The sequence below is a fragment of the Saccopteryx leptura genome, chromosome 1, assembly GCF_036850995.1.
Source record: "Saccopteryx leptura isolate mSacLep1 chromosome 1, mSacLep1_pri_phased_curated, whole genome shotgun sequence".
Taxonomy (NCBI): domain Eukaryota; kingdom Metazoa; phylum Chordata; class Mammalia; order Chiroptera; family Emballonuridae; genus Saccopteryx; species Saccopteryx leptura.
In genome coordinates this window covers 341,875,810-341,903,106 of record NC_089503.1, presented here as the reverse complement: position 1 = coordinate 341,903,106, position 27,297 = coordinate 341,875,810, and the positions used below count along the sequence as shown (strand labels likewise).

General features: G+C 40.1%; 2 protein-coding genes across 18 annotated transcripts in view; one reads left to right on the top strand and one right to left on the bottom strand.

The window, feature by feature from the left end:
- The window catches only part of DOP1A (DOP1 leucine zipper like protein A), a 117,317-nt gene extending 116,578 nt beyond the window's left edge, over positions 1-739 (top strand). For all 10 annotated transcript variants that reach the window (XM_066358946.1, XM_066358950.1, XM_066358943.1 and 7 more), the window contains one exon: positions 140-739. In XM_066358946.1, the coding sequence (XP_066215043.1) occupies positions 140-445 (306 nt within the window). In that variant the 3' untranslated portion in view covers positions 446-739. The remainder of the gene's footprint in view (positions 1-139) is intronic.
- A 517-nt stretch (positions 740-1,256) lies between these two features.
- Positions 1,257-27,297, bottom strand: PGM3 (phosphoglucomutase 3). 8 transcript variants are annotated; one of them, XM_066358952.1, is made up of 15 exons: positions 27,198-27,297; positions 25,867-25,946; positions 25,300-25,446; positions 24,921-25,126; positions 23,240-23,424; positions 21,690-21,757; positions 16,458-16,591; positions 14,584-14,779; positions 12,680-12,837; positions 11,077-11,160; positions 8,861-8,959; positions 6,351-6,464; positions 4,977-5,099; positions 3,757-3,930; positions 1,257-1,563 (listed from the first exon to the last, which is right to left on the bottom strand). In XM_066358952.1, the coding sequence occupies exons 4-15, from the start codon at positions 25,122-25,124 to the stop codon at positions 1,465-1,467; spliced, it is 1,638 nt and encodes a 545-aa protein (XP_066215049.1). In that variant the 5' UTR covers positions 25,125-25,126; positions 25,300-25,446; positions 25,867-25,946; positions 27,198-27,297; the 3' UTR covers positions 1,257-1,464. The 8 variants fall into 8 exon arrangements, with proteins under 8 accessions (XP_066215049.1, XP_066215052.1, XP_066215053.1 ...); XM_066358955.1 differs by having other exon boundaries at positions 25,300-25,410; XM_066358956.1 differs by having other exon boundaries at positions 25,300-25,410; positions 27,153-27,211.

The window sequence follows — 27,297 nt, the reverse complement described above, 5'->3', positions numbered from 1 at the left end:
GGCCTCAGAAGAATTTTAATCAAGTCTAGAATGAGAGTGTAATGTCATCATTTGTATTTAACTGCTGATGTTATACCTTTTTAAGTATTCTCGTGTACTTCATCGTCTTTAATAACAATTTCCCTTTTGTTTTCTGCAGAAAAACCCAGAGGAAGACAACTCAGGGAGAACACTGGGCTGGGAGCCGGGGCACTTGCTGCTCACCGTCTGCAGCGTGCGCAGCATCGAGCAGCTCCTGCCGTTCTTCAATGTCCTCAGCCAAGTCTTCAACAGCAAAGTCACCAGCCGATGTGTAGGACACTCAGGGAGCCCCATCCTCTACTCAAATACCTTCCCTCATAAGGACATGAAACTGGAAAGTCACAAACCATTTTCCAGCAAAGCCAGGCAAAAAATAGAAGAGATGATAGAAAAAGATTTCCTGGAAGGGGTGATAAAAACTTGAGTACCACAAGTGGTTTCATATAGTTTAAATGTAAATTCAATCATTTAAAACAAACCTTGCTCTGAGTTGTATAGTTTTTTTGTTTTTGTATGTAACAAAACACATTTCAGGTTGTATTTAATTTAATATTTGTAAATAAGAGCAAATGTCTGAATGTGGCCTGAATCACGTTTAAATATTGTTGGCTCATATTGATTATGGTGCCTAAGAGAGATCTATATATACATGTATAGTTCATTGTTTTATTGTCCTGAGCTGTCCTAAACCTGCAAAATACACACTGCACATTTTTTACTATTGGTTTCAAGCGCTGTTTAATTTAGATTGGTTGGGGAGTTTGTTATTAACATTTAGTGTCAGAATGCTGCCGCTCTCTGTCAGAGGCTTAGTGCAGTATTACAGTTAGTTTGCATCCACACAGCTTCACTAGGAGGAAAGATAACGAGTCTGGGACGTGCACCCTTCAGGTGTAGCACACTCCGCCACCTCAGTACAGACACGCACGGCCTCAGCTCACACCTCAGTTCCTGCTGATGGTCACTCAAGAGGTGAGTCACTTAAGAATCATCCTGAAGACTTTGCTTTGGAAAAATTGGTTGTATAGAGTCTTCTCCACTCTTTGCACTGTATCAACAATAGTGAAGACCTCAAAACAACATCCTGGTTAGGTAACAGCAACAGAAAAGACAGCCCTAGGTATTGGTAATAAGATTTAATTTTCTGGCAGCCCTCATGAATTTTTCCCAGCATATATTATAAAGTTAATAACTGATTCATATATGTAAGCCCCAATATTTTACATTAGTGAGACTGAAACTAGAGGTAAGTTTATTTAAAAAAACAAACAAACAATTGAACAGTGCAAGGCTGAGGTGTTTCTAAATGATTATTCTGGTAGTGTTTAGGGAAAACAATCAGCTCTAGAAACAATCCAGGAAGGTACAGTAAACATTATGATTATAAATGTGTTGGAACCTGTCACAATAATGGTAGTACTATTATTTTGTAAAAAATCCAGTTTAAATGTCTTCAGAAACTGGTTGGGGCTTCTCTCCAACTCCTCCAGCCAGCTGATACACTGCACAACTCACTTCATGGGCAAGGCTGTCCGCACTTTCCTGAAAATTACATGGAAGGTGGTTAGATGGGAGAGACAGACTCTGCCATGTTCCCTGCAACTCGGAGGGAAGCAGAGAGCTTCCTGAGTCTTCTTTCTCTAATATATTCAAAGGAAAACTTTTTCTCATCTTTCAGTAGCAAGTTCCAAGACCCTTAAATAATGGAAAACAAGTTAAAGTCTTCCAAATAAGGGAGGTTCTTAATCAAACCAGGTTATAAAATAAGCCTGACCAGGCGGTGGCGCAGTGGATAGAGCGTCGGACTGGGATGCAGAGGACTCAGGTTCGAGAGCCCCGAGGTTCCCAGCTTGGGCGTGGGCTCATCTGGTTTGAGCAAGGCTCACCAGCTTGAGCCCAAGGTTGCTGGCTCGAGCAAAGGCTTACTCAGTCTGCTGAAGGCCCACGGTCAAGGCACAAATGAGAAAGCAATCAATGAACAACTAAGGTGTTGCAACAAAAACCTGATGATTGATGCTTCTCATCTCTCTCCCTTCCTGTCTGTCTGTCTCTATCCATCTCTCTCTCTGACTCTCTCTCTGTCCCTGTAAAAAAAAAAAAAAGTTATTCCAAAACAATAAATTTAATAAAACCCGCCCTGGCAGGTTGGCTCAGCGGTAGAGTGTCGGCCTAGCGTGCGGAGGACCCGGGTTCGATTCCCGGCCAGGGCACACAGGAGAAGCGCCCATTTGCTTCTCCACCCCTCTGCCGTGCTTTCCTCTCTGTCTCTCTCTTCCCCTCCCGCAGCCGAGGCTCCATTGGAGCAAAGATGGCCCGGGCGCTGGGGATGGCTCTGTGGCCTCTGCCCCAGGCGCTAGAGTGGCTCTGGTCGCAATATGGCGACGCCCAGGATGGGCAGAGCATCGCCCCCTGGTGGGCAGAGCGTCGCCCCTGTTGGGCGTGCCGGGTGGATCCCGGTCGGGCGCATGTGGGAGTCTGTCTGACTGTCTCTCCCTGTTTCCAGCTTCAGAAAAATGAAAAAAAAAAATAAAAATTTAATAAAACATAGTCATTAAAGGCAGAAAGGCCACAATTATACTAAGAGTAAGTAACTGGTTTTTTTTGTTTGTTTGTTTTTTGTGGCAGAGACAGAGAGTCAGAGAGAGAGACTGATAGGCACAGACAGACAGGAAGGGAGAGAGACGAGAAACATCAATTCTTCGTTGCAGTTCCTTAGTTGTCCATTGATTGCTTTCTCATATGTGCCTTGACCGTAGGCCTTCAGCAGACCGAGTAACCCCTTGCTCAAGCCAGCGACTTTGGGTCCAAGCTGGTGAGCCTTGCTCAAATCAGATGAGCCCGCACTCAAGCTGGCGACCTCGGGGTCTCGAATCTGGGTCCTGCACATCCTAGTCCGACGCTCTATCCACTGCACCACCGCCCGGTCAGGCAAGAGTAAAAAGCTCCAGATGTCCTCTCCTCATCCACCACAGTTATTCATTATATTCTGGGATGGCCTAAAGCTTCTGCAAAAAAACCTGCCAGCTACTGTATAAATTAAATGTTAGTATCTCCATCTAAGTCCCTATTCAATCTAATCCATTTTGCCTCTGCTGTGCAAATTTTTTTACCAAGGGTTTAAGGTGAAAGAAAAGAATATGTGGAGAGGGCAAATTATAAATGTTCAGACCACAAAGTCTTGACTCTTATCACAACAAGTATACAGAAGCAGAGCAAGGCTGTCACTTAAAGGAAATATTTTGAAAAACAAATTGAGAGCCCAGAGACAAACATGAATTTCAGGCAGTATGGATGACAGTACCAGCTGATACAGAAATGGACCTCACAACTGCTTGTTTTTATAAAGCAACAGGATTACGCTTTGACAGGAGAAAAAAACAATCTACTTCAGGCTACATAAGCTTAATATGTGTCTAACTAAGTACCTATTAGTTATCCATACCACAATTAGAAATGACACTTTCAGAAAGTATAGAATAAAACAAAATAAATTTGGGGAAATAGACTAAGTGGGTATAATTTTGTTCAACTATATAACAATAACTGATGAAAACTACTTTGTAGTCTTAATATGAACCTAAAAGGTTCCATAAACAAATCTCAAAGACATTAAATCCTTAATTATCAGTGAAATTCAAACACTATTAAAACAGATTTCATCTAATACTAAACCCTCCCCCACTACATTATGCAGACTCTCATATTGCACATTTTTTCAGTGAACTACCAGCTTACCTGTGAGTCTGCTTCTGCGTACACCCGGACTACATCTTCTGTTCCAGAGGGCCGGACAAAAGCTCGGGAAAGCTTGTACTTCTTCACCAGGTCGTTGATGGCCTCCTGTAATCCTGGAGGGGTGACTGCTTGCCTTTCAGCATCAGTGGTGCAAATCACTTGCCTGTCTGCAACCTATGCACAAGCATTTCATATTTGCTATGATATTTCACTCCTTTTTAGAATCTTAATCTGTTCACAATAATTCCCACCAAAAAGTTATGGCCATTTCATTTTAACAGTAACAGAGCTACATTTCAGGTTATTGGACCATAACACTGAGAATGAAGTTCCAGGTTAAGCATATGATGAAATTGCATTAAAATTTTATAATTTTTGTTTCTCCCCAAATCAAGATTATTAATTTCAACATATTTATACAGTTTCTGTTTCTTCAGTCCATAAAGAATTAATTACCTTTAACAAAAAGAAATAACATTTCCACAGACTATCTTACAGTTACCATTAAAATAATGGCCAGTAAATACTATATAACTTAAGTCATTGATCAAATGTTAGCTTGCCCTTATCCTTTTTTTAAATTACCTATCATGGAAGAGGATCATGGTAAGAATCTATTAAATATGCCAAAAACTAAGCTGTTCAATCAACAGCCATTTCTGTAAACTCTGACTTTTATCTCCTTCACAAATCTGTTGCTGAATGTGTCAAGTGGTATACATATATCTAGAAATTAATTAGCCATTTAAACAAAATGTCTTTAAAAAATTCTCTCCCTTTGAGAGAATGCTCCTCAGCATCTAGCCTCAGGAAGTACTCTGTGGACCAAGTATAACAGAGTCAATATTTTCACGTGAAATGACAGACTATCCAGGATTTGCTTCACAGTAATATGGGGATGTGGAGAAATCTGTTGAAGCTGGGTACATATAGGAGTTCATTACTTTGTTCTCGTGTGTGTTTTAAATTTCCCGTAATAGAGTTTTTAAAGTGATAACATAATATTTGTAAGTTTGGAATCCAAATCTCAACAGAATGGTTTAGAGCTATTCTGTAATTTTTAAAGATATGAGAAAATACAGTTAGATGATATAAAGTATTATTTTCTATGATATGTATGTATAGAATGAAATATGACACATTTGGGGAATATTTTTATATAGTGAGATTTGAAATAGGTTTTAATTTTTAAAAAAGTAATTTTAAAATCTCATTCACACCTTAACTTTGAGCTGTCTGTTTGGAAGATCTGTATAGAGAGCATCCCATTGTTGTACAGTCAAGCCTTTCAGAGCCAAGATAGCCTCAATCACCAGCATGTCAGAAATAGCATCGCCAGCCGCCTGCAATGTGGGGAGAGACAATGGCAGAAACCACTCTAGTAAGAGGAAAGCTTAGATGTGAACGTCTTAGAAAACCAATGTCAGTGCCCGTGCTTCCTCTTCCCTCCATGCAGCATTATTAACTACATATGCATATATAGAAGCATATATATAGAAGCATAGCTATAAATACAAACATTAATGAGAAGAAGAATTAAAACTAGCTCTGAGAAATTTGCCTTTAATCTTTCTCTTTAGTGATAAAATGAAATTAGACTGGATACCTCTTAAGGTTTCAACACTGACATCCTATGACTTTTTTTTTAGTGCACACAAGAGACAGGGACAGAGAGATGAGAAGCATCAACTCATAGTTCCAACACCTTAGTTGGTCATTGATTGCTTTCTCATACGTGCCTTGGCCGGGGAATTCAGCCAAGCCAGTGACACCTTGCTCAAGCCCATGACCCCAGGCTCAGGCCAGCGACCTTGAGGTTGTCTATGATCCTATACTCAAACCGATGACCCCACAACTCAAACTGGTGGGCCCATGTGCAAGCCAGAACCTCGGGGTTTCTAATGTGGGTTCTCAGCGTGCCAGTCCAACGTTCTATCCACTGTTCCACCGCCTGGTCAGTCTCAAATTTTTCTTTATAACTAGATCTCTTTTCAGGTCTTATGCCATGATGGAAGGAATCATGCCCAGTGGTGGAGAAATAGGAGCTTCAGGTGACACAGCTGAGGCTGAAGACATATTCTGCTCAGTAGCCCTAAGCCTCTGTTTTTTCCTTTATGAGATGAAAATCACAATAACCCTTCTCCCTGTGTTACTGCAAGGATTACACGATGAGGTATGCAAAGTGCCGAAGTGTGCAAGATGCTCAAATGCTACTTCCACGCCTCTCCTTGCTCCTGCACTGCCATCAATCACTCTCCAATCCCAACGGTCTGACCCACAGGACACACCCAATTATTTTCCCTGAATTTCCTCGAGAAAACAGGTTTAAAAAACATGCTTAGTTATATACATATATACACTCAGTTGCTGAATCTAGTGACTAGGAGCTACTACTCAGTTTTGAAAATTTTCATTAAAAAATGAAAGGGAAGCACATAAATGTTGTCACTGACATTTCAGTGTAAAACTCAGTGTCTACCATTGTTGTAAGGAAGCCGCAGGACTCCTTTAATCTGTTTATACAGCTCACTATTCTGTCCACTGTCTGAATAATGTAATAGTAACCAAAAGCCCACCACCCCATCATTTCTAACCTGGTTAAACAAGTCAATGATGTTTGCAAGCATTTTAGCAGCTTTCCTTTTTTTATCTTCTAATTCTTTTGCTAGTTGTTTTATCTTCATTTCAGCAGCCTTACTGAACAGTACCTGCAATGAAAGTGTACAAAATCTAGAGAAACTGAGGGAAAAACAATAGCAACCTTACAGTGTATGCAAATGATATAAGATCAAGAGAACCCAAAATAAATTACTAGGGGAAAGAAGTTCCTTTATAGATTATAAAACTGCTTATCAAAATTTAAAGAGCTGATTACAAAGAAAATACCACCATGGCAAAGGTGATCACATACCTGGGTTCGTTACATTTGCCCTGCAGCCAGCTACATGAGCTCCATGCAACAAGGTTCCTTAAGCCTATCTGTATCCATTTTACCTTGAACATATTTAATTGCAACTAGTATGTTTTTGTCCTAAAATTAAGGATATAAGCTAGGCAAAAATATATAACATAAAAAGAGTACTCATATTTACCACATTGTGGCAAACAGTGTCATGATTATTTATTATAATACATCAAGAATTCTATCATTTTGAAATGCCTTGCATGACTTCAGTGCCTTCAGCTGTGCAACGCTGAGCAGGAGTAACACAACACTCAGCCAGCTGCTGAAACACTAGCTTGTCGGTAAGCTGAGGTGCAGGCTGGTCCCATCTGGAACAGCCATACCCTTCATCTCCCTACACCAGCAGAGCTGACCAGCTGCAACAGACTAGCCCAGAGGCCTCAAATATCTACTATCTGCCCTTTATAGTCGTTCACCAACCTCTGCATTAGATTATTGATGTTATCATTTAGTTGTATTTTCTAAGAGCATACATTTTTTTGTATGTGTGACAGAGACAGAGAGAGGGACAGACAGGAAAGGAGAGCGATGAGAAGCATCAGTTATTCATTGTGGCACCTTAGTTGTTCATTGCTTTTTCATACATGCATTGACGGGGGGTAGAAGGGCTTGTGCTACAGTACAGTGAGTGACCCCTTGCTCAAGCCAGCAACCTTGGGCTTCAAGCCAGTGGTCAAGAGGTCAAGTCTGTGATCCCACACTCAAACCAGTGACCCCATGCTCAAGCTGGCGACCTCAGGGTTTCAAACCCGGGTCCTCCACATCCCAGTCCCATGTTCTATCCACTGCGCCACCACCTGGTCAGGCAGAGCCTACATTTCTTATACTTACATTCATCACCTCTAGAAGCCAATTTTGAAATTAATGAGGAAAATTATTTGACCTAGATAATTTTGTGTTGGCCACCTCAAATCCATTTATGAAATGAGGTGAGGTATAAAAAGTTATAAACCTTATGAATATACTAAAAACTACCTAATATACCTTAAAATTATGAATTTTATGGTGAGCTATACCCAGAGGTGGATTTAATAGTGGGCGCACTGAGCACATGCCCTGGTCCCCGATTTCTAAAGGGCCCCGCAAAACCCCAACTTTACACATTCTTCTAATGACACCAAGTTTGGTTTCATATGTACAGTTTTAACTTGATAGTACATAATATTTTTTATTAAAAAATATGGTTAACATGTATTTTTCTTTTCCCTCTTTTTTTTTTAAGGGGCCCAATATTTTCTTCTGTGCCCGGGGCCTCAACTGACCTTAATCTGTCTCTGGTTATATCTTAAACTCTTTAAAACATAATGTTAAGAGCACTATAATATATATATATATATATATTGCTAATTAATTATATATATGCTTATTGCTAATTACTTTAAATTCATTTCTATTTGTTTATAACTTAATTCTCAAGCTAGCCAAAATTTTTAACTTGCCACACCTCCTGCACTTTCCTCTTACCACCTATGACCAGTTGAAAATAATTTTTAAATGATATATGACAATCTGCCTATAAAAAGATTAAGTACATTTTTATGAGATTATATTGTAAAAAATTAGCATAATTTCACACTCAAAGATTATCATCTAAAAGAGAGACCAGTTTCACAACACATAAATATACATTCACCAAATAATTTCTAACACCACCCCAATCATTTCAACAAAGTAGAAAAGAATATTACCTATTACTACCCAGATACACAATTCCCATCATTAAAATTAGTGCCAGGCTCTGGCCAGATGGCTTAGTGGTAGAGCGTCGGCCCACTGTGTAGAAGTCCCAGGTTCAATTCCTGACCAGGGCACACAGGAGAAACGCCCGTTTGCTTTTCCACACTTCCTTCTCTCCTTCCTCTCTGTCTCTCTCTTCCCTTCCTGCAGCCAACACTCCACTGGAGCAAAGTTGGCCTAGGCACTGAGGATGGCTCCATGGCCTCTACCTCAGGCGCTAGAATGGCTCCGGTTGCAACGGAGCAATGCCCCAGACAGGCAGAGCATCGCCCCCTGGTGGGTATGCCGGGTGGATCTCTGTCCGGGGCATGCGGGAGTCTGTCTCTCTGCCTCCCTGCTTCTCACTTCAGAAAAAATAAAAATTAGTGCCAGCTACAGCTATGATTGTTTAAGAAAACTTACTGTGCCATGTCCATTTGCTTCAAAATAAACTCCAATATCAAACTCTTGAGCCTTGTGGTGTAAATGTTTTACACCAGTTTTAGTACAATAGACTGGTACCTATTAACACATTAAAAAATAACACAACATCAGTTATTCAATCAGCAAATTTATTGTATACCTACTGTTTAGGGATACAACAGGTGACAGAACCTGGAACTTAATCTAGTGAGGAAGACAAAGCAATTGAAACCAAAGTGGTTACAATAGGGAAGAGAAGGAACTTAGAAGCACAAAGACAAGGCAAAAGCAAGGTGAGAGAGATGAGGGTCCCTTATAAAATAATGAGAGATTGTAAGTGGAGGACTGACAATCTGTTTAGATAGCTCAGTTTAGCTACAGTATGGAGAATGGTTTAAAGGAGGGGTCTGCAAGCTTTTACTATAAAGGACCAGATAAATATTTTAGGCTTTGCAGGCCATATGGTCTCTGTTACAGTTGCTCAGTTCTGTCATTGTAGTACGAAAGCGGCCACAGACAATACAAAAACAAATGAGCATAGCTATGTTTCAATAAAACTTGATAAACAGGTAGCAAGCTGGATTTGGCCCAGAGGCCACTGTTTGTTAACTCTAGCTTAGAAGGTCCATTAGGGAGTTTTGAGAACTAATCCCAGTAAGAAATTATGTGGTTGGATTAAATAATTTTAATTATTTAACAGTGGATCAAGTCTTAAATAGATCTGATAGAAATAGTTAAGAAAATAACCAATACAAAACAAAAAAAGGAGATCAAGATCAAATTAGATCAACCTTTCGTTTGAATTTAGGAAAACCTCAGGAACCCTTGGGGCTAAAAGTATTTAATCCATTAGAAAATGGTTGAAAAGTAACAGTTACTGATGCAGTCAGTTTCTTAAACAGGCAATCTTGCCTATAAGAAATTTTAAGACAGAAAATAAGAATTAAAGTTCTAAAACAACCACCCAAGAACTAAAAATCTCCATGAAAGGTGAGCAACTGGACCAAAGATGGGAGTCCCTGAGTAACTTTATTGTAACCATATACTGGGTGGGGTTTAGAGTTGTTTGAATGGAAAATAGTAATAATAATATGAGAATAAACTGTTTTGTGTACACACAACTGCAAACCTACTTTTGCCCCACCCAGAAATTAAGTCACAAACTCCAGCCTCCACATGTGTTTCATTGTGCCTACCCACTATTTATTTTAAATTTTAAATCAGTTGCCAAGACTTTACAACTAGGAAATTCACATGAAAATTCATGTTCTCAACTCTTCTTGAAGAATCTAACGGTGACTGCAGCTGGCCTGGGCATACTCTTCCTAGTCCTCATCCACATACTGTCCTTCCATTTCACCTATCCAGATCCTATAGGAATCTGACTTTGCCATTCCTGCTTTAGAACATATGGAAGAGCAAAAATAACTAGCAAAATGCAGAAGCTTAAGAGATATACAAAAGTTGGAAAATATGACATAGCCACTGAGATAAAGAATAAAGGCAAACAGACTCAATTTTGGCCATGAACCCCTACCACCTAACTAGAGCAGTGTGATACAGAGTGCAGCTATCTGGTAGACTCTAGGGAAATAATTAGAAAAACAAAATCTACCAACTCAGAAAACTTCTTCACAGAAGCAGAGTAAGGAAATTCTGACTAAGCATTAAGCCAGACATGATACACTTACAGGCACTCTGCTAAGAGACTGAAAAAAGTCTTTCTGCCTCAGGGACAATTTAATTTTGTCTTTTGATTTCTGTTTACCCTCACATGGGCAATAGCTCAGTTTCACACACTACAACCCATTCACTTTCATGAGTAGTATTTCCCTCACAGAAATATGTATAATAGAATATAAGTAAGAAATTGCCAGAGCCTGACCAGGTGGTGGCACAGTGGGTAGAACATCAGACTGGGGCACGGAGGACCCAGGTTCAAAGCCCTGAGGTCACTTGCTTGAGCATGGGGTCACTGACTTGAGCCCAAGGTGCTAGCTTGAGAAGGGTCACTTGCTCTACTGTAGCCTCCCTCCCCCCCCTCCCCCGTCAAGGCATATATGAGAAAGCAATCAATGAACAACTAAGGAGACTAAAGGAGCTGCAATGAAGAATTGATGCTTCTCATCTCTCTCCCTTCCTGCTTGTCTGCCCCTACCTGCCCCTCTCTCTGTCCAAAAAAAAAAAATTACCAGAAAATAGAAATGGTTCAATACCTTCATAACTTCTTCAAGGTACCGTGTTGAACTTCCATTTGCATATGCAGTTTGTACAACACCAAGATTCAAATTTTCTCCAATCTAGACAAAAACCATGATAATGACCTTGCATCAAAAATAAGACTACAAAAGCAATTGTGAGTTCTAAAGGATGACAAAGTTATTAATAAATTCAGCTGTGCCTTAGTTTATGCAATAAATGATTCAAGGAAAAATTTACATGTAGGCCAAGAAAAAAGCTAAAATACTTTTTAGGCATTATTTAAAGCAATTCTACAAGAAATCCTATATAAAGAAGCCTGTGGTTTCTTGATCTTTATCTCTTTGGTTTTTAATAAAAGTTTATATTGACTTCTTTTTTTTTTTAATTAAGGTGTTTATTTTATTTTTTTTTTATATTTTATTTATTGATTTTTAGAGAGAGAGGAGTGAGAGAGAGAGAGAGAAGGGGGAGGAGAAGGAAGCATCAACTCCCATATGTGCCTTGACCAGGCAAGCCCAGGGTTTCGAACCGGCAGCCTCAGTTACTGACTTCTTGAAGTACCAGTCATCCCTCGCAGTAAGTATCACGGTTCCCTTTTCACGGTCTCACGGTGTTGTGGATTTTAAAATTGTATATATCTAATTTTGTATCATGGAGTTTCCACTAGATCGCGGGATTTTGTGGTATATAAGTATTTTTATATATTTATTTTAATTATTTTTGTGGTAAAATAAGCATATTTTAGCCTAAAAATTGAAAACAATATAAAAAATATTAATTAAAATATATTAAAAGAATATTAAGTTGAAATGAAGCCTTAAAATATATATAAATAATAAAATAAATATAAGGTCATTACTTTGTAGATTTTCGCCTATCGTGGGGGGTTTCGGAACCTAACTCCCACAGTAGATGAGGGACCACTGTATATGTCCCAGATCATAATCATTACTTCCCATTATATCCTATACGGCTAGCCTGAGATTTCCACAAGAGCAAAACGAATTTCACTGAGGATGAGATTTTCTGTTTAAACTTGAGGCTTTGGGTAGTTATGACGAGACTCCCATTATTAAAGCATCAGCTGTGAAGAAACAAAACCTCATAAAGCTTCAACTCATAACACTTTGCCAGTATAAGGAAAAAAGGAGTAACTGGATTCCAAGAACAGTTCCCCAAAGTTAAAATGACTAATACTACCATTTCTTGTATTTCCAGTCACAAATGTAAGGAACTTCCCATAAATTGTGCCTGAGACATTCAAATGAGTGCTATAGAACAGTGGCCCCCAACCTTTTTTGGGCCACGGACCGGTTTAATGTCAGAAAATATTTTCATGGACCGACCTTCAGGGTGGGACGGATAAATGTATCACGTGACCAAGACAAGCATCAAGAGTGAGTCTTAGATGGATGTAACAGAGGGAATCTGGTCATTTTTTAAAAAATAAAACATCGTTCAGACTTAAATATAAATAAAATGGAAATAATGTAAGTTATTTATTCTTTCTCTGCGGACCGGTACCGGTCCACGGCCCAGGGGTTGGGGACCACTGCTACAGAACTACTTCACCAGTAAGTCTTGTTGTAAAGGTTATTCATTCACTCCCTGCCATACCTCCAACAGGAGCTCTTTAAGGAAACTGCTAATGAGTGTTGCTATCTTGTCTCCATCAATGAGATGAAAGTGGCCGTCTGCATCACGGTAGTAATAAACAATTCTGTCTGCATCTCCATCAAAGGAACAGCATCTTTCATTGGACTTCATTTCCATTCCTAGCACACAGAATAATTAAAATGCATTTCAGTCTATAAAATGGGACTATAACTCAATAGAAAAGGCTTTTTTTCTTACACTAGTTACAGCTTTAGGTGTTACGTGTAAGCATGTCCACACATGATTATTCAAGTATTTAAAATAATCCTTCCAAAGAAAAGCCAGTGTCTTAATATTCAAATAGTATGCAGGCTTACTGGTAGTTGTTATAGGATAAATTTTTTCACAGCTTACTGAAAAAGAAGCAGTCAAAATCTATCTATATTGAACCTTGACATAATGCTAAAATAAAATTCCATTTTATAAGTCAGCTGGTTTGCACGACAGATTCCCATACAGTTTTCTGAAAGCTACAGGCATTTCTGAATGCAGTTGATGTAGTCCTACAATGTCGTTTACATGTAAAAAATGATCAGCAATAGATGAAGTATGTGCTTTAATTTGGATGAGTGATTTTTATTTATTCATACCATCCATAACAAGAAACACTGGTAATTAAAAACAATTATAACCCATGAGAGATAAATGGTTTGTGTAATTTGCATAAAATTATTGAAGCCTCAACAATTGTTACAAATATGTTAGACGTAAGGGTATCAACAGACTGCCAATGCAACATGAGGCAACTAGGCAGGGAGACATTTGTCTGGAATAGGACTATAAGGGTGACTGGAGCACAACACAAGCTTCACGGAAGCTAGGGGCCGCGGTTTGTCCACACTGCAGCCCGATGCCTACGGCCAAAGAAAAAGGGCTCATGAGTTCGTGAACTGATCAACAGATCAGGGACAGGGAACTGAACTGTCAGTAAAAAGTAACAGTCAAAACTAGCAGTTCAATGAAAAAGGATTGGTTAATTAAACTGAAAATTTAAACACTACAGTGAAGCAGAAAATAGCATGAATGAGAGACAACCTGATGAGATGTGTAGCGTTGGAAGGAACACGTGCAGTCTGAAGAGCTGGGAGCTGCTCCACTGCAACCAGGACACATGACATGGGAAGGGACATTTTCTAATTTTGGTAAAGAGAAGCCAGATTCCAATATTTAAGTGAAATCAAAGCATTTTAAAATAATGGCAACTAAGCAACTGAATACATAGATACACACAGACCAAATAAAACACGTGCAAGCCAGGCTAACAATTTCATATCTATAATGCAGCTAAATATAGAACACCTCTTCCTATAACTACAATCAGAAGAACAGTCTTCCTCCTAAAGTGTCCACTGTGGAAAACACTGATTTTTAGAGACAATTATAATTCACCAGTTGCATTCTCTTTCCATAGTGTGTCTAATTCAGTAAGATGAAAAATAATGCTAAACTATTGCTAGCCTTTAGATCAGTGACTCTCAGAAAGTGTTGTGCCTAGACCAGCACCATCAGAAAGTTTGGGCACTTGACAGGAATGCCAATTCTTATACTATACAAACCTCCCCAGACCTACAGAATCAGAAACTCGGCGGCAGAGCCCGGGATTCTGTGGGCTAATAACAAGCCCTCCAGAACACCAATTTCTGATTCAGCTTTCTGCACTGGATTTCCTACACACTGTGAGGAGCCCTGAGACCTACAGATAAGGACAGAAGTCCATATTTTGAATGTCACTGATGAGTAGGAAGATGCTCAAATATCTAAAAGTGATACATCAAAGTCCAGCTGCATGAGTCTTTACTCACATGGCCACTTCTGTTAGTAAATGAGATTGGTTCAAAGTTCTAAAAATGAATTATTTTACATACCTTGCGGAGGTTTCTGATGACTTTTCACAAAATCAGCCCCACATAAATGATTGAGTTTCCCTTCGGTCCCAACATTAAACAGCTGAACTGACAGCCCCTGGGAGAAGTAGCCCCGCATTTCTCGCAGCTGCAGCGCCCCTATGCCATTTGCACAGTCAACCTTCAGTGACTGGGACTCATCTCCACTGCAGAAAGCCTTCAAACGAAAAGATACAGGAGAGAAAAATGTCAAGTTTTAAAAGTAAAAGTTAAGCATAAAGCATGTCTACGTATCTGTAAACATCTTCCTTTAGTTCTGTTAGCTCATCTCTTTTAAACTAAGCAACAAAAGGGTACACACATTCAGATGAAAATCATAAAACATCACAGTAAAATTATACAAGGTTCACTAACTGAATGACTTATGGAAATGGAACTTGCAAAACAAAAAATTTACTTCCACGCTGCAAGTCTTCTTAAAAGTGAATCTAAAACCCCAGCAGCACAGCTAGATAGAAAGGACAAACATGACCACCACTCTCCCAGAGTTTTGCAAGCGTTTTTATACATCACATAAGCTGTTCTGAAAGGATTTACAGTAGCTGTAGACAAAGGGGTGGGAGGTGAAGTGGGGCAGTTCTGGGACAGGCAGAATCCAAATAAGAAGTGTTTTCTGCCTGACCAGGTGGTGGCGCAGTGGACAGAGCGTCCGCCAGGGATGCAGAGGACCCAGGTGTGAAACCCTGAGGTCGCCAGCTTGAGCGCACAGTCATCAAGCTTGAGCGAGCACAGGGCTGCTGGCTTGAGTGTGGGTGGGACCATGATCCAAAGGTCACTGGCTTGAGCCTAAGCCCACTGGCTCAGCTGGAGCACCGCCCCCCACCTCAAGTTACATATGAGAAAGCAATCAATAAACAACTAAGGGGCTGCAACTATGAGCTGATGCATCTCATCTCTCCCTTCCTGTCTGTCCGTCTGTCTGTCTCTCTCTCTCTCTCAAAAAGAAAACAAGTGTTTGCTCCCTAGATAGGCTGTGGGCAAGTCTGAGAAGTTCATGTGTAAATAAGAAGTGGAGGTTACTGGGGTTTGAAGACGCCTGGCTAGTCCCTTTTTAGAATAATAACAGGCCTAGCACCTAGAAATTAATCCAAAGTTCCAACAGACACACATGAACGTAAGCAGTCTTTTGTTAGCTAGTCCACAGCTATCAACAGGCTAACCTGTTCTGCCTCTCACTGAGCACTGTAATTTAGAACATCTCAGACATCTTATTGTCAAGCTTTATTAGAATAACCTCAATAAGCAGGGTCCCTTACAAATATTATAGTCCATATTATACAACAGTTTTTCAAATGTGGGAATGAGCATATAGATGAATAAGCAGTAAAAACATCTGCCATTTTCATCATAGAAATTAATACCACTGGGCATTTCCGTTTGTTTTTTTCTGTGCATCTTCCCTCCTACTCATCCTCACCCCAGAATTATAAATTCTGAGGTCAAGAGCTTTGTCTGGTTTTCTGTGTCTGAACACAGACTCAATAGTATCTGTTGATCAAATGAATTATACTCCTCAAATCTCTTCCAGGTATAACAAGCCAATTTCCTTAACAGTATCAATAGTAGATGCCTCAAGTGTGATGCCAGCAGCATCTACTTGCTTAAGAGTAAAAACACCACCATGTTTGTTCCTCCAATAATCTCAGAATGTATTACATGCCTTGCCAAGTAAATGCCAACAGAGAATACAAGCCAAGACCTTGTGTAACTCTGGAAAGACAAAGCTATGCCCAATTTTTGGAAAAAGAAGTGACAAACTATGTGATGACAATAAATTATTCAATTGATGTTATTTTATTCACTTGCTTTAACTCTATAAAGATTCAGATTTTCACCTGTTTGGTAAGTTCTACAAAGGCCTGGGAGAGTTTCTGGTAGTAGCCTTCCACAGTAGCCTTTCCATACTGGCCATTGGTATTTCGACAGTAAACCATGTAGTGGAGCTGAGGCGTTGTTAGTAAGCCATAATCTGCCATAGAAATACAGAAAGCAATTTAACCACATTTCATAATAAAGAAAAAAACCCTATAAATGGACTGCTGCTGTAGGAATATCAGGGTGACATCTCAGAAAACACAAAAGCTAACTTAAAAATATCCATTAAAAACATTACAAATGCATGTCACATTGTGATATTGTAATTTATAGTAAGAAATACACATTTGATCTTTGTCCCCATTCCCGACAGAGCTTCAAGTTTTGGAATTTCTTAAGCAAATAAAACAATGTGTTGTTTATGTTAAAAAAGTGACATTTGAGCCCTGGCTGGATAGTTCAGTTGGTTAGAGCATCATTCCGAAGCACAGAGGTTGCCAATTCAATTCCTGGACTGGGCACATACAGGAACAGATCTATGTTCCTCCGTTCCTCCCTCCCTCGCTCCTCCCCTCCTTCTCTCTAAATATCAATAATTTTATTTTAAGTGACATCTGGAAAGTCCAGTGGTTTTCAACCTTTGTACACTTCGGAACCGGTAAAAACAATTATTTCAAGGGCTGCTAAGGCAGAAATCACCCTGATCATAAGCAAATTCAACTAAGATCACTGGGTCTATAATCTTCATACAATAAAAGGGAGGCTCTTTCAAAGACTGGCATAAAGTTTCTGGCAGATGAACACTGGTCCACAGATCAGCATTGAAAAACACTGCCTTCAGTAACCTAAGCAGACGGGCTGATTGCCGGGGGAACCAATCACGTGATTAGAGGGTTGACAGTCTCAGTCCTTCCAACACTACCCCAACTCCAGGGAGGGAGGCTGGAGGAGCTAGAGATAAGAGCCCAGTCACCAAAGGCCAATGATTTAATCATTTGTGCCTCAGTGCCCATAAAAACCCAAAAGACCAAAAGGACAGGGTTCCTGGCTAGTGACCACTGGAGACTGGGGAGCGGCTGCTCTGAGAGCATGAAGCCCTGAGCCCCTCTCCACACCACACACCTTGTCCCACGCAGCTTTTTCACCTAGCTGTTCCTGAGTTAATCCTCATAATAAACTGGTAACTTAGGAAGTAAAATTCTTCTCTGAGTTCTGTGAGCTGCTTTAGCAAATTAGTCCAACCCAAGGAGGGGGTTCTGGGAACTTCGAGACTGTTCGGAAGCCCAGGTGATTAGGACGTGAAGTGGTTGCGGAGAAGGCAGTCCTGTGGGAATGAGGTAGGACCAGGTACTACCTCTATGTACAATAGATAGTCTCAGAATTGAGCTGTTTTGTGTGTTAGAAAAATATACATTGGACACAAACTCAATTCTAAAAGAAATATGAACTACTATTGGTAGCAAAAAACCACTCAACATAGACAAGTAACAATATAACAGAGCAATATAAAAAAGTAGCAATTTAATTCCATTTCCAGTGATACTACAAACAACATAATTCAGATGAACACTCCAACAAACAACTGAAAATGCTAGATAAAAAAAAAAATGTCTTTAAAAATAACTGCAGTGCCAACAAGCAGCAGAGGAAGTAGACCAAAATCTATGTAAATAGAGGAACTCCAAGACTGGAGCCAAGGAAACTAATTTTATTCTCCGAGCATTCCTCAAAACTTGAAACTGAGCTATGGATTTCAATGTAAAAAAGTCCATGCTGGTTTAAGATGAGAAACCCAGTAGAAGACCAGGCCCCTGTGAAGTTGAGGCCCCAAAGGACCATTCTTCAATGCAAGAGTGAGTCAAGTGAATCAAAAGTGAGTCAAAAGTCCCCGCCCGGGAAAGCTGTGTTGGAACTCAACAAGGCAGAGGGAAAACCCCACAGCTGAGAGCTGTCCCACAGGCATAGGCCTCCTGTGGACTTACAGCCAGGCCAAACCCTCATAACCACACAGGTCTGAAAGAACCTTGTTATCAAAGAGTTGTGTCACCGGGAAGGCACGTAGACTCCCAGCAAAAGCAAACACCAAAATCTGCCAGAGAACGTTACCTTCATCATAAACCTCAAAATGTCCCCAAAATAATTTTTCAAGAAAAACTTAGTCAGAAATCTAAACACACAAAAAAGGCATCATGAGCAAGGAATAGGAGAGGATAGCAGAGATGGACCAGTACTCAATAAATGTTCAATGTCTAAGGCTGTCAACAGTCTTCAAAGTCAGGCACTCTTGTTTGGAGTAGAGGCAAAAAGTCATTTTAGGCCCTGGCCGGTTAGCTTAGTTGGTTAGAGAGTGTCCCTGAACACCAAGGTTGTGGGTTCGATCCCTGGTCAGGGCATATTAATATATAGGAAGCAACCAATGAATGCACAACTAAGTGGAACAACAAATAAATGCTTCTTCCACTCTCTTTGCCTCTCTCTCTCTCCATCCCCTCTTTCCTTCCCTCTCTCTTCCTCTATCTCTTTAAAACCAATCAATTAAAAGTTAGTCATTTTAAGTCCTTGACCCTGCAGTGACAGCCAAACTGGTGGTATTCTATGAAGGCAAAGCTGGCTTTGGCTCTGTTGTAAGGACCAGGTGAAAGGGAACTGAGGAACTCTGGAAAGTAGTAAGAGCACAGACTAACTCAGTGGAACTGTGTAAGGACGGAAAACACTATTCCAAAAGACGTCCTAAAGGACAAACAAATTCTGTGACCAATATCAAAATTACCAAATAACCATTTAAATGACTATATACAGTTATTCAATAAAAAGCATAAGCATCCACTCACTGATCAAAAAATATAAAAACCATTCTTCAAGCTCTATCCTCATATCACAAAATCCTCTAAATTAAAATACTAATTTTCAAACTTTTCCATTTCTTTATCATTGCTCTTGCATGAACTATAGCAGTCTCCTAGCTGGTCTCTCTTCCTTTATACAACTTTTCTATTAATATCTATGTTCACAATAGCCAGACTGGCTGGCTTAAAATGAAAATACAATCCTATTCTCATGCATAAAGTCCTTCAGTGGAGTCCCACTGCATTTGGAATAAACCAAGTCCTTTCCATAATGCATAGGCTTGGAAGGACGTGGCCCCTGCTCACCTCCCTAATCTCATCTCCCACTAGCTTTGCCCATTCTCCGTGCTGCAGCTCCATTAACCTTTCATTTCCGGAAATACACTTAAAATAGTTAAAAAGTTCAAATTTTTCTAAACTAAAACAGTAAAAATGTGATGGTTCTAGAGATAGAATCAAAGTATTAAAAATATCAACCATTCCAAGGATGGTAGAAAGAATAGTTTTGAGTAGTAAATGTGGAGTAAGGGAGCGCCACCTAGTGGCAGGCTCACCCAGACCAACGCCATACAAACTGGAGGCTGTGCCACTGAGTGGGTCACGGAATCCACTTAGACACCAGCATGTCTGCATTTTCTAATGAAAGAGAGGAATGCATATCATGCAGTATGAATAAGTACTATTTAATGAAACTTTTATTTTAGTTATACACACAAGCATACATACACATCATGATACAAAATGGGTGTCCAGGTTGTGACAGAGGGAAATACATTACTGGATGGTTTTACATAACAGGCATTCAGAAATGTTTGATGAAGAACAAATGAGAAAATCAAAGACTCTATGTAGCTGGAGCTCTGGCAATAAAGAGGACCACTCCAATCAGGCAGGGAGAGTGAAAGAGAAGTGAGGATTGGCCACAGTGAGATGGAAGAGGAGATCAACAAAGAGTGGCCAAGGAAGCAGAGCTTAAAGAAAGAGGGAGGTCACAGTATGGAAAGCTACCAAGATGTCAGCTGAAAATTTCAAAATATAAATTCTGAAAGTTATTTGTAGGTCACAGATCCCTTTGAGTACCTCACAAAAGCCATGAATCCTCTCCCTGGAAACTGAGTGCATGTGCAGGTAACAATCTGTACACTGGATTAAGAGGGACTGGATTAACAGGGTCCATGCAGCTTTACCAAACATCCCCCACCGGTCCCCAGGCCCAGATTAAGAATCCCCACTTTTATAACAGCCACTGGATTTGGCAATTAAAATTCAGATGAGTGTCCGGAGACATTTCATTGAAAGGCCAAGGATGGAGACTGGCCACAGCAGCCTAAGTAATGACTAGCGGAGCAGAGAGAAGCCAGCCAGGTGCACAACCGAAGAGGCCAGGTAACTAGAAAGGAAAGGAAGACACAGGAGTGGAAAGAGGATAAAAAAAGTCAAGGGAAGTGGCCCTGGCCGGTTGGCTCAGTGGTAGAGCGTCGGCCTGGCGTGGAGAAGTCCCAAGTTCGATTCCCGGCCAGGGCACACAGGAGAAGCGCCCATCTGCTTCTCCACCCCTCCCCCTCTCCTTCCTCTCTGTCTCTCTCTTCCCCTCCCGCAGCCAAGGCTCCATTGGAGCAAAGATGGCCCAGGCCGCTGGGAATGGCTCCATGGCCTCTGCCTCAGGCACCAGAATGGCTCTAGTTGCAACAGAGCAACGCCCCAGATGGGCAGAGCATTGCCCCCTGGTGGCGTGCCGGATGGATCCCGGTCGGGCGCACGCGGGAGTCTGTCTGCCTTCCCGTTTCCAGCTTCAGAAAAATACAAAAAAAAAAAAAAAAAAAGTCAAGGGAAGAAATTTTTAAATCGGAAAGATCTGACACTTGGAAAATTCACCTCTAAGCACAGTGGGGTCACTGTATTCTCAAGGGGCATAACTGATGTAAGAAGCAGATGCTAGCCTCCATTTGTTGCATTTAATACTCATTTGTTAAAATTGGGAAAACCACCTGTCAAAACTTAAAATCATGATCACAAGTAGACCCAAGATATTTCCCATCACTATGACAGGCAACAGCTGATTCCACATGTGATCAGCTATGAGGCAATCGGTATCTGATATTAGCAGAAAACTCCCCAGAATGGACTTCAAGTAACGTTAAGGAGTTTTATATCAAGATATTCAGCCTTACTAACATAAAAAAAGTTGTTAAAGATCAGGGTTTCCAACATGTAATCGCCTAAACAAAATATGCATGTCCAGAAAACAATTTTTAAAAAGCTAGTATTTTGTATCTAGTTCACATTTTTTTATAAAAACTTTATTAGTATTTTCAAACCTTTCTAAAATAAATATGTATTAATTTTATAATACTTAAATAGTTTTTTAAAGATTAATTTAACTGACAACTTGGAATAACTACCTACCATGAAATTGACCTCCTAAAACGGTGATGCCATCTATTACAGACTGTGCAAGTTTTTCACTGCTAGACCTAGGAGAGAAAAGGAAAGATATAGTACCTCCCATCCAGAAACCAATGCTGAAATTATATGCTACAAATATTAGAATAGGAAGTTCATTGTATTTGGACTGACACCTGTCAAAACTGAAAAAAATAATGTGGGTCAAGTGTAAGTAGTCTTTCACAATGTTGTTTCTTAGAAAGACACTGGCTTCTAAATGACTTTAGAAAATACAGACAGAAGATACACTAATGCCCTGGCTCGCCAGCTCAGCTGGTTAAAGCGTCATCTGGAAGCACAGAAGTCGCCGGTTCGATCTCCACTCAGGGCACATGCAGGAACCGCATGATTTTCCTGTCTCTTCCCCCCCTCCACTTCCTCTCTCACTGAAATTATAAATATTTTAAATACTTTCATTTCTTTAAAAAAAAAAAGACACACTAATTACACTATATCCAAATACCTTTCCAAGTTTGAAAATATATATTTATAATTACACATACACTGCCTAAGAACAAATACTGAATGTACAGTGTGTGTGATGCAGTACTGGGTATTAAAGCACCAAAGATATAGGACTCATTTTTCATTTAAGACATCAGAACAAATTATATATCTGAAAATATAGCAGATTATATAATTGCCTTGTAGAAAAGGATGCTCTATATCATTTAAACTAGTTTATAGGTAAGAGGCAAATGCATGTGGAGTAGCTTTATTGTGAGATAATCTGCTTTAGTACATCAGGTACTTGGCTACTTCTACCTATAAAACCAGCGATTATGGATCAGTGGTGTTTGGAAGTCCCTCCGGTAACACATTTAAGGATAAAACATCAGTTCAAATAGGAGACTGAGTAAAAATTTCCGTTAAAATGAATCTGGTTAATGCCAGATCTGATGCGAAAATGAATGCTGCTGTTTCAAAGTACACTTTTAATCTAACATTTTACAAAAATATCATTTTGTAAAGAAAGGCAAAAGCTGCCAATATGACAAATTTGTAGAGATAAATTGTTAATATTTTATAGTGTACTCCAGCCTGGGAAAATAACATTAATATATAAACCAACAAAATAAAACAACTTATGAAATAAATTCCTAAAAATAATGAGTTAAAATCATGTGTTCTTACTCTATAGGGAAAAAAGTAAACCTATGGAAGTAAAGGGGTGGGCGATATTTGTTAAGTGCTTCTCTCATGCCAGGAAATACATATTTTGCATACATTATGTCATGTCCTCTCACAAAAACCCTGTACTAGGCCTTACCAGCAACATTTTATAGATGAGCAAAGGGAAGTTCCAGTATGTTAAAGCGTTAGTAAGTGTTACAGTTGGTGTTCAGACTCCGTAAAAACCAAGTCCCTGCATGCTACTACAAAGGCCAGGCGGGAAGAGCCTCTCGGGGCAGCTCTACTTTATTTCTTCCAATTTGTCAGGGGCAGTAAGACTGATGCAATCACTTATCCCGAGTTCCCAAACTGCCTTCACCAGGAACTCGGATGGTCACCTGGTATCTCTGCCAATCACTATGAAGGCAGCTTGTTGCAGGTCCACAGCAGCTTTCTCGCAGATGTTCATCAACACTTTCTGCATATTTTGTTCCTCAGCATTTGCCAAACAGGTAGCATGTTCCTCCCAGGAAGGTGCCAGCATTTCACCCAAAGGATCAACCAATTTGACACCATTGTCTTCCTTAAAAGAAAAACAAATGATTAACTCTCTGTGCATATTCAAAAGGATGAACTGAGAAAGTAAACTCAAGCTGTTCTTCCCCCAGCAAAACATGGTGATGGCTGAGCAGCTTTACCAGTGACCCCTCCCGGATGCCAGCACTAGACCAGCTGTTTTATATATATTAGCTCCGTAAATCCTCATGACTCCACATCAATCTAATAATCCCATTATTACCCCAATTTGAGAAAGCAAAGATTCAGATCATGTAACTTGCATATGTTCACACAGCTCAGAAGTGTCAATGCTGATATTAAAATATTAAGTGCATCTGACTCTTCCTCCCAATAAACTACACTAATTTTAAAAGGCCATCACCCATGCAGTAACCATCAATTAACTGACTAGGGCACAGCTGGAGCAGAATGAGGACACCCAGAGATCCTTCTCACTATGACTAAGAATCTAAGCATATCCCGGCCAGGGTGTCAACCGGCAGAGTGGCACAGAAGCTGAAAACCGACTACTAATTCTGTTCTGCTCAAATTCCTAGAAGAAAGTTAAGTGTATTTCAGTGAATGTCAACTGAAGAAAACAGCTCAGACTTGTTTTAAGAAACACTTCTAAACTAGCCACAAGCATGAGGTTCTGCCTACAAGTCATACCTCAATTACAGCGATTTAGACACTTCTCTAACTTACACTTCTTTAACTACAGAGGCAAAAATCTCATGTCCTAGAAATCAAACAGAACCATACTATTCAAACCACGTAGTACTAGTGAGCTATAGAATGAAACAGTTGTGTCGAAAGGAATACTTAGATAAAAAAAATTGTCATACGCCCCCTGGCAATGGGCAAGGAGACACCTGATTGTTAGTGTTGCTCTCCTATCAGTCAGGAGCAAAAGACAACAGTTCTTAGGTCACCACTAGCTTGATGCCTGTGTTGGTGGCCAGAGCTGTTTCATGCCTGAGCCACATAAAAAAATAAATTTAAAAAAACTTTTATAAATTCTAACACCAGCAGCCTCATCAATCTTTTGCCCAAAGTTCACTTTTGGATCCCTAGAGCCTCCTGTTTGGCTGTTTCTTCAGAACAAACTATTCCCTTGCTATAAAAAATCTTGTCTGAAAATTTTCAAAATGTGCCAAGTCTCTGCAAATGTTTGCCTTTCCCCAACCTTGCCTCCAATCTTTTTAATTTCTGCTAAATTAACAGAGGTAAGCCTTTTTATTACTGATATTGTGACAATTCAACTAACTTGGAAGAACATTCTGTTATTTCTCTAATATGGACATTCCCAGAAAATGACAGTCTCATTTCATTCCCTCCACACCCTCTAAACAGCCATGACCTAAATGACCACTCATCATGAAAGAGTCGCTTCATATCCAAGGCAAAAAACAAGACACATTCCTAGAATTAGAATTTGTATTTCGGGTCAAACTGCTCAGACACACTAAAGTTTGGTCTTGTAAATAAAAGTTTGCTTTATCAGAGCACTAAATGCATTACCTCAGGATTGTGTGATGCTGTTACCATGACTCCGATTGTAGATTTTGTCTGTTTTGACCTGAGAACAGCTAATAATCCCATGCGAAACATGACATGATCAAGATGTTCTGCTTTCATTCGAAATCCAGCAGTCCCATATTGAAGAATGAGTCCACTGGGCTTGGCGTGTAATGCTGAGTGTTTTGTAATCGAATCTAAATCCATGTCTACAAAATTAAGGAATATTTTTAATGCATATTAAGAAAGCTCTCAATGACCATTTGCTTTAAAAACTGCCACCCCAAAGTAACAGGCATGCCTCATTTTGAGAATCTCCCCAATGAACCATTTTTAAAAGAGAAAAAGCATTGATAGAGTAAGTCCTGAGAGTTAGTATTACCTAGAAGATAGTGTCTTGCTTTACGTTGTCCACTCCAGGGAAGAGATCAGATTATCCTCAATTCATCTCCCATTTTGGATCCAACGCATATTTAAAATGGTCCACTTTCAACTAAAATGAAGATTCCACACCTAGATTCAGAGACTCCTATGAGAGCAAAGATCACCTTCTTTTACAAATGGGACAGCTTAAGCCAGGGCCTAAGTTAAACAAGGTAAGTTTACATGGGCAGCTGGTAACACTGAAGCCTATGGTCTGGACTGGACCTACATATCCAAAATACCAGGGAAATGTGCAGAGTGCTTTTGCAATTCTTCCCATCCTACAAAGACACAGTCCCAGAAGAAAAGCAAGGGGTAAGTTTCCTCTCCAATACCTTACAGTCAGTGGTGGGATTCAAATAATCTAACAACTGGTTCTCTGCCCTAATGACTGTTTTAAGTATAAAAAAACAATATACCAAAAGATAGTTTATTATTTCATGCATTTAATACTTAAATAATAACAATAAAAAGGTACACAAAACTAGATTATAAGAGTGTTAAAATATTAATGAAAAAACAATACCTGACAAGAAACAATAAAACTTATTTAAGATATTTCCATTTTGCTTCTTGATTGGCTTCCTCACTTGCAATTTTTTTCACCTATGGACAGAATGAACGTTACTACAGGTGCTTAGAATACAGCACCTGTTGAGCAGATGAACATTAAAAAAGAGTAAGGAATGTAAATTTGTGATTTCCACATTCGGCAGCTGCCTAGGCGTCCACCTTACAGAGAATCCTGACTACTAGTGCCATTTTTACTACTGGTTCACCAAACTCAACAAAAATTTAGGTATTGGTGCTGCCTAACTGGTGTGAACTGGCTGAATCCCAACACTGCTTACAGTGGATTTTTCTATTTTAATAAGGGAGAATCAGGACACCTTCTAAATTAAGCTCTGAAACTGGCAACATCTTCCTTTTACCTTTAATTAAAAACAAAACAAAAACAAATATGGGCCCTTGCTCCTCTAGGCTTACTTAGTCCACTTAGCCACGTCCTTCTCTGCAACACTCCAACTTTAAGTGGAACTTGGAGCACAGGCCATCAGGTAGTTATTGCAGATTTGTTTTCTGACAAGCGCAATAAAGCAACTGCAATAAAAACCAGTCATAATCTTTTTTGCTGGTGGAGGGTCTTGCTTTCAGTTTGTAAAATATACAACAACTGCGAAACGCAATAAAACTTAATTGCTTCAATGAGCAAAAGTTAAAGGAAATGGTGAAAATGTTTTTGTTCAGTTGGAAAAAGTGGGCCTTCAGGAAGCTTAGTTCGGTCCACAGTGACCAAATCTCTTTCTCAAGCATAAATACATTTTGTTAAAAACTGACCAGTCGGTAATGCATCGTGATTCTTCACAGGGCTGAAGCCAGCCTCGTTAAGTCCAGAAAGTCTTTTTTTTATATACGAAGATAAAATGCGCCCACCCCTTAATGCCTTTTAAATACTAAAACTATTCTCAACGACATGTAAATGCTGTTATTAAAAGTATTTCCAAGTCCACACAGCGTCCACTCTTAAAGAGTTAAGCGTGTCCCCCTCCCTTCCATTCCACCTTCAACATCTCTTCTGTTCCTACCGCCTTCCAGCCCGAGTCCCCGAGACCCCCAGGCCGCTGGCCCAGGCTCCCAGCACGAGTCCCTTGGGCCAGGGAGCCGCCCGGTCCCTACCCGGGCGCGGTGCCGGGTGGGTGTGTCCCGCGCGCGCTAGGCCGACCAGTTAGCCTACCGACCCGCCCGTGAGTCCGCCGAACCCCGTGAATCTGAACGTCCTATTTTGCCAACCAAGCTCGGGGGCCCGCTCACCTCTGCAGAAGACTGGCCCTCACCCTCAGGGGGCAGAGAACTCACCTCACGGAGGCGCCTGCAGCTAAACTGGAGCTCTCGGAACCCGCAGACGTGGCCCTTTGTGGCTTCCGGCTCGTCGCCACGCCCCTCAGCCAATCACGGC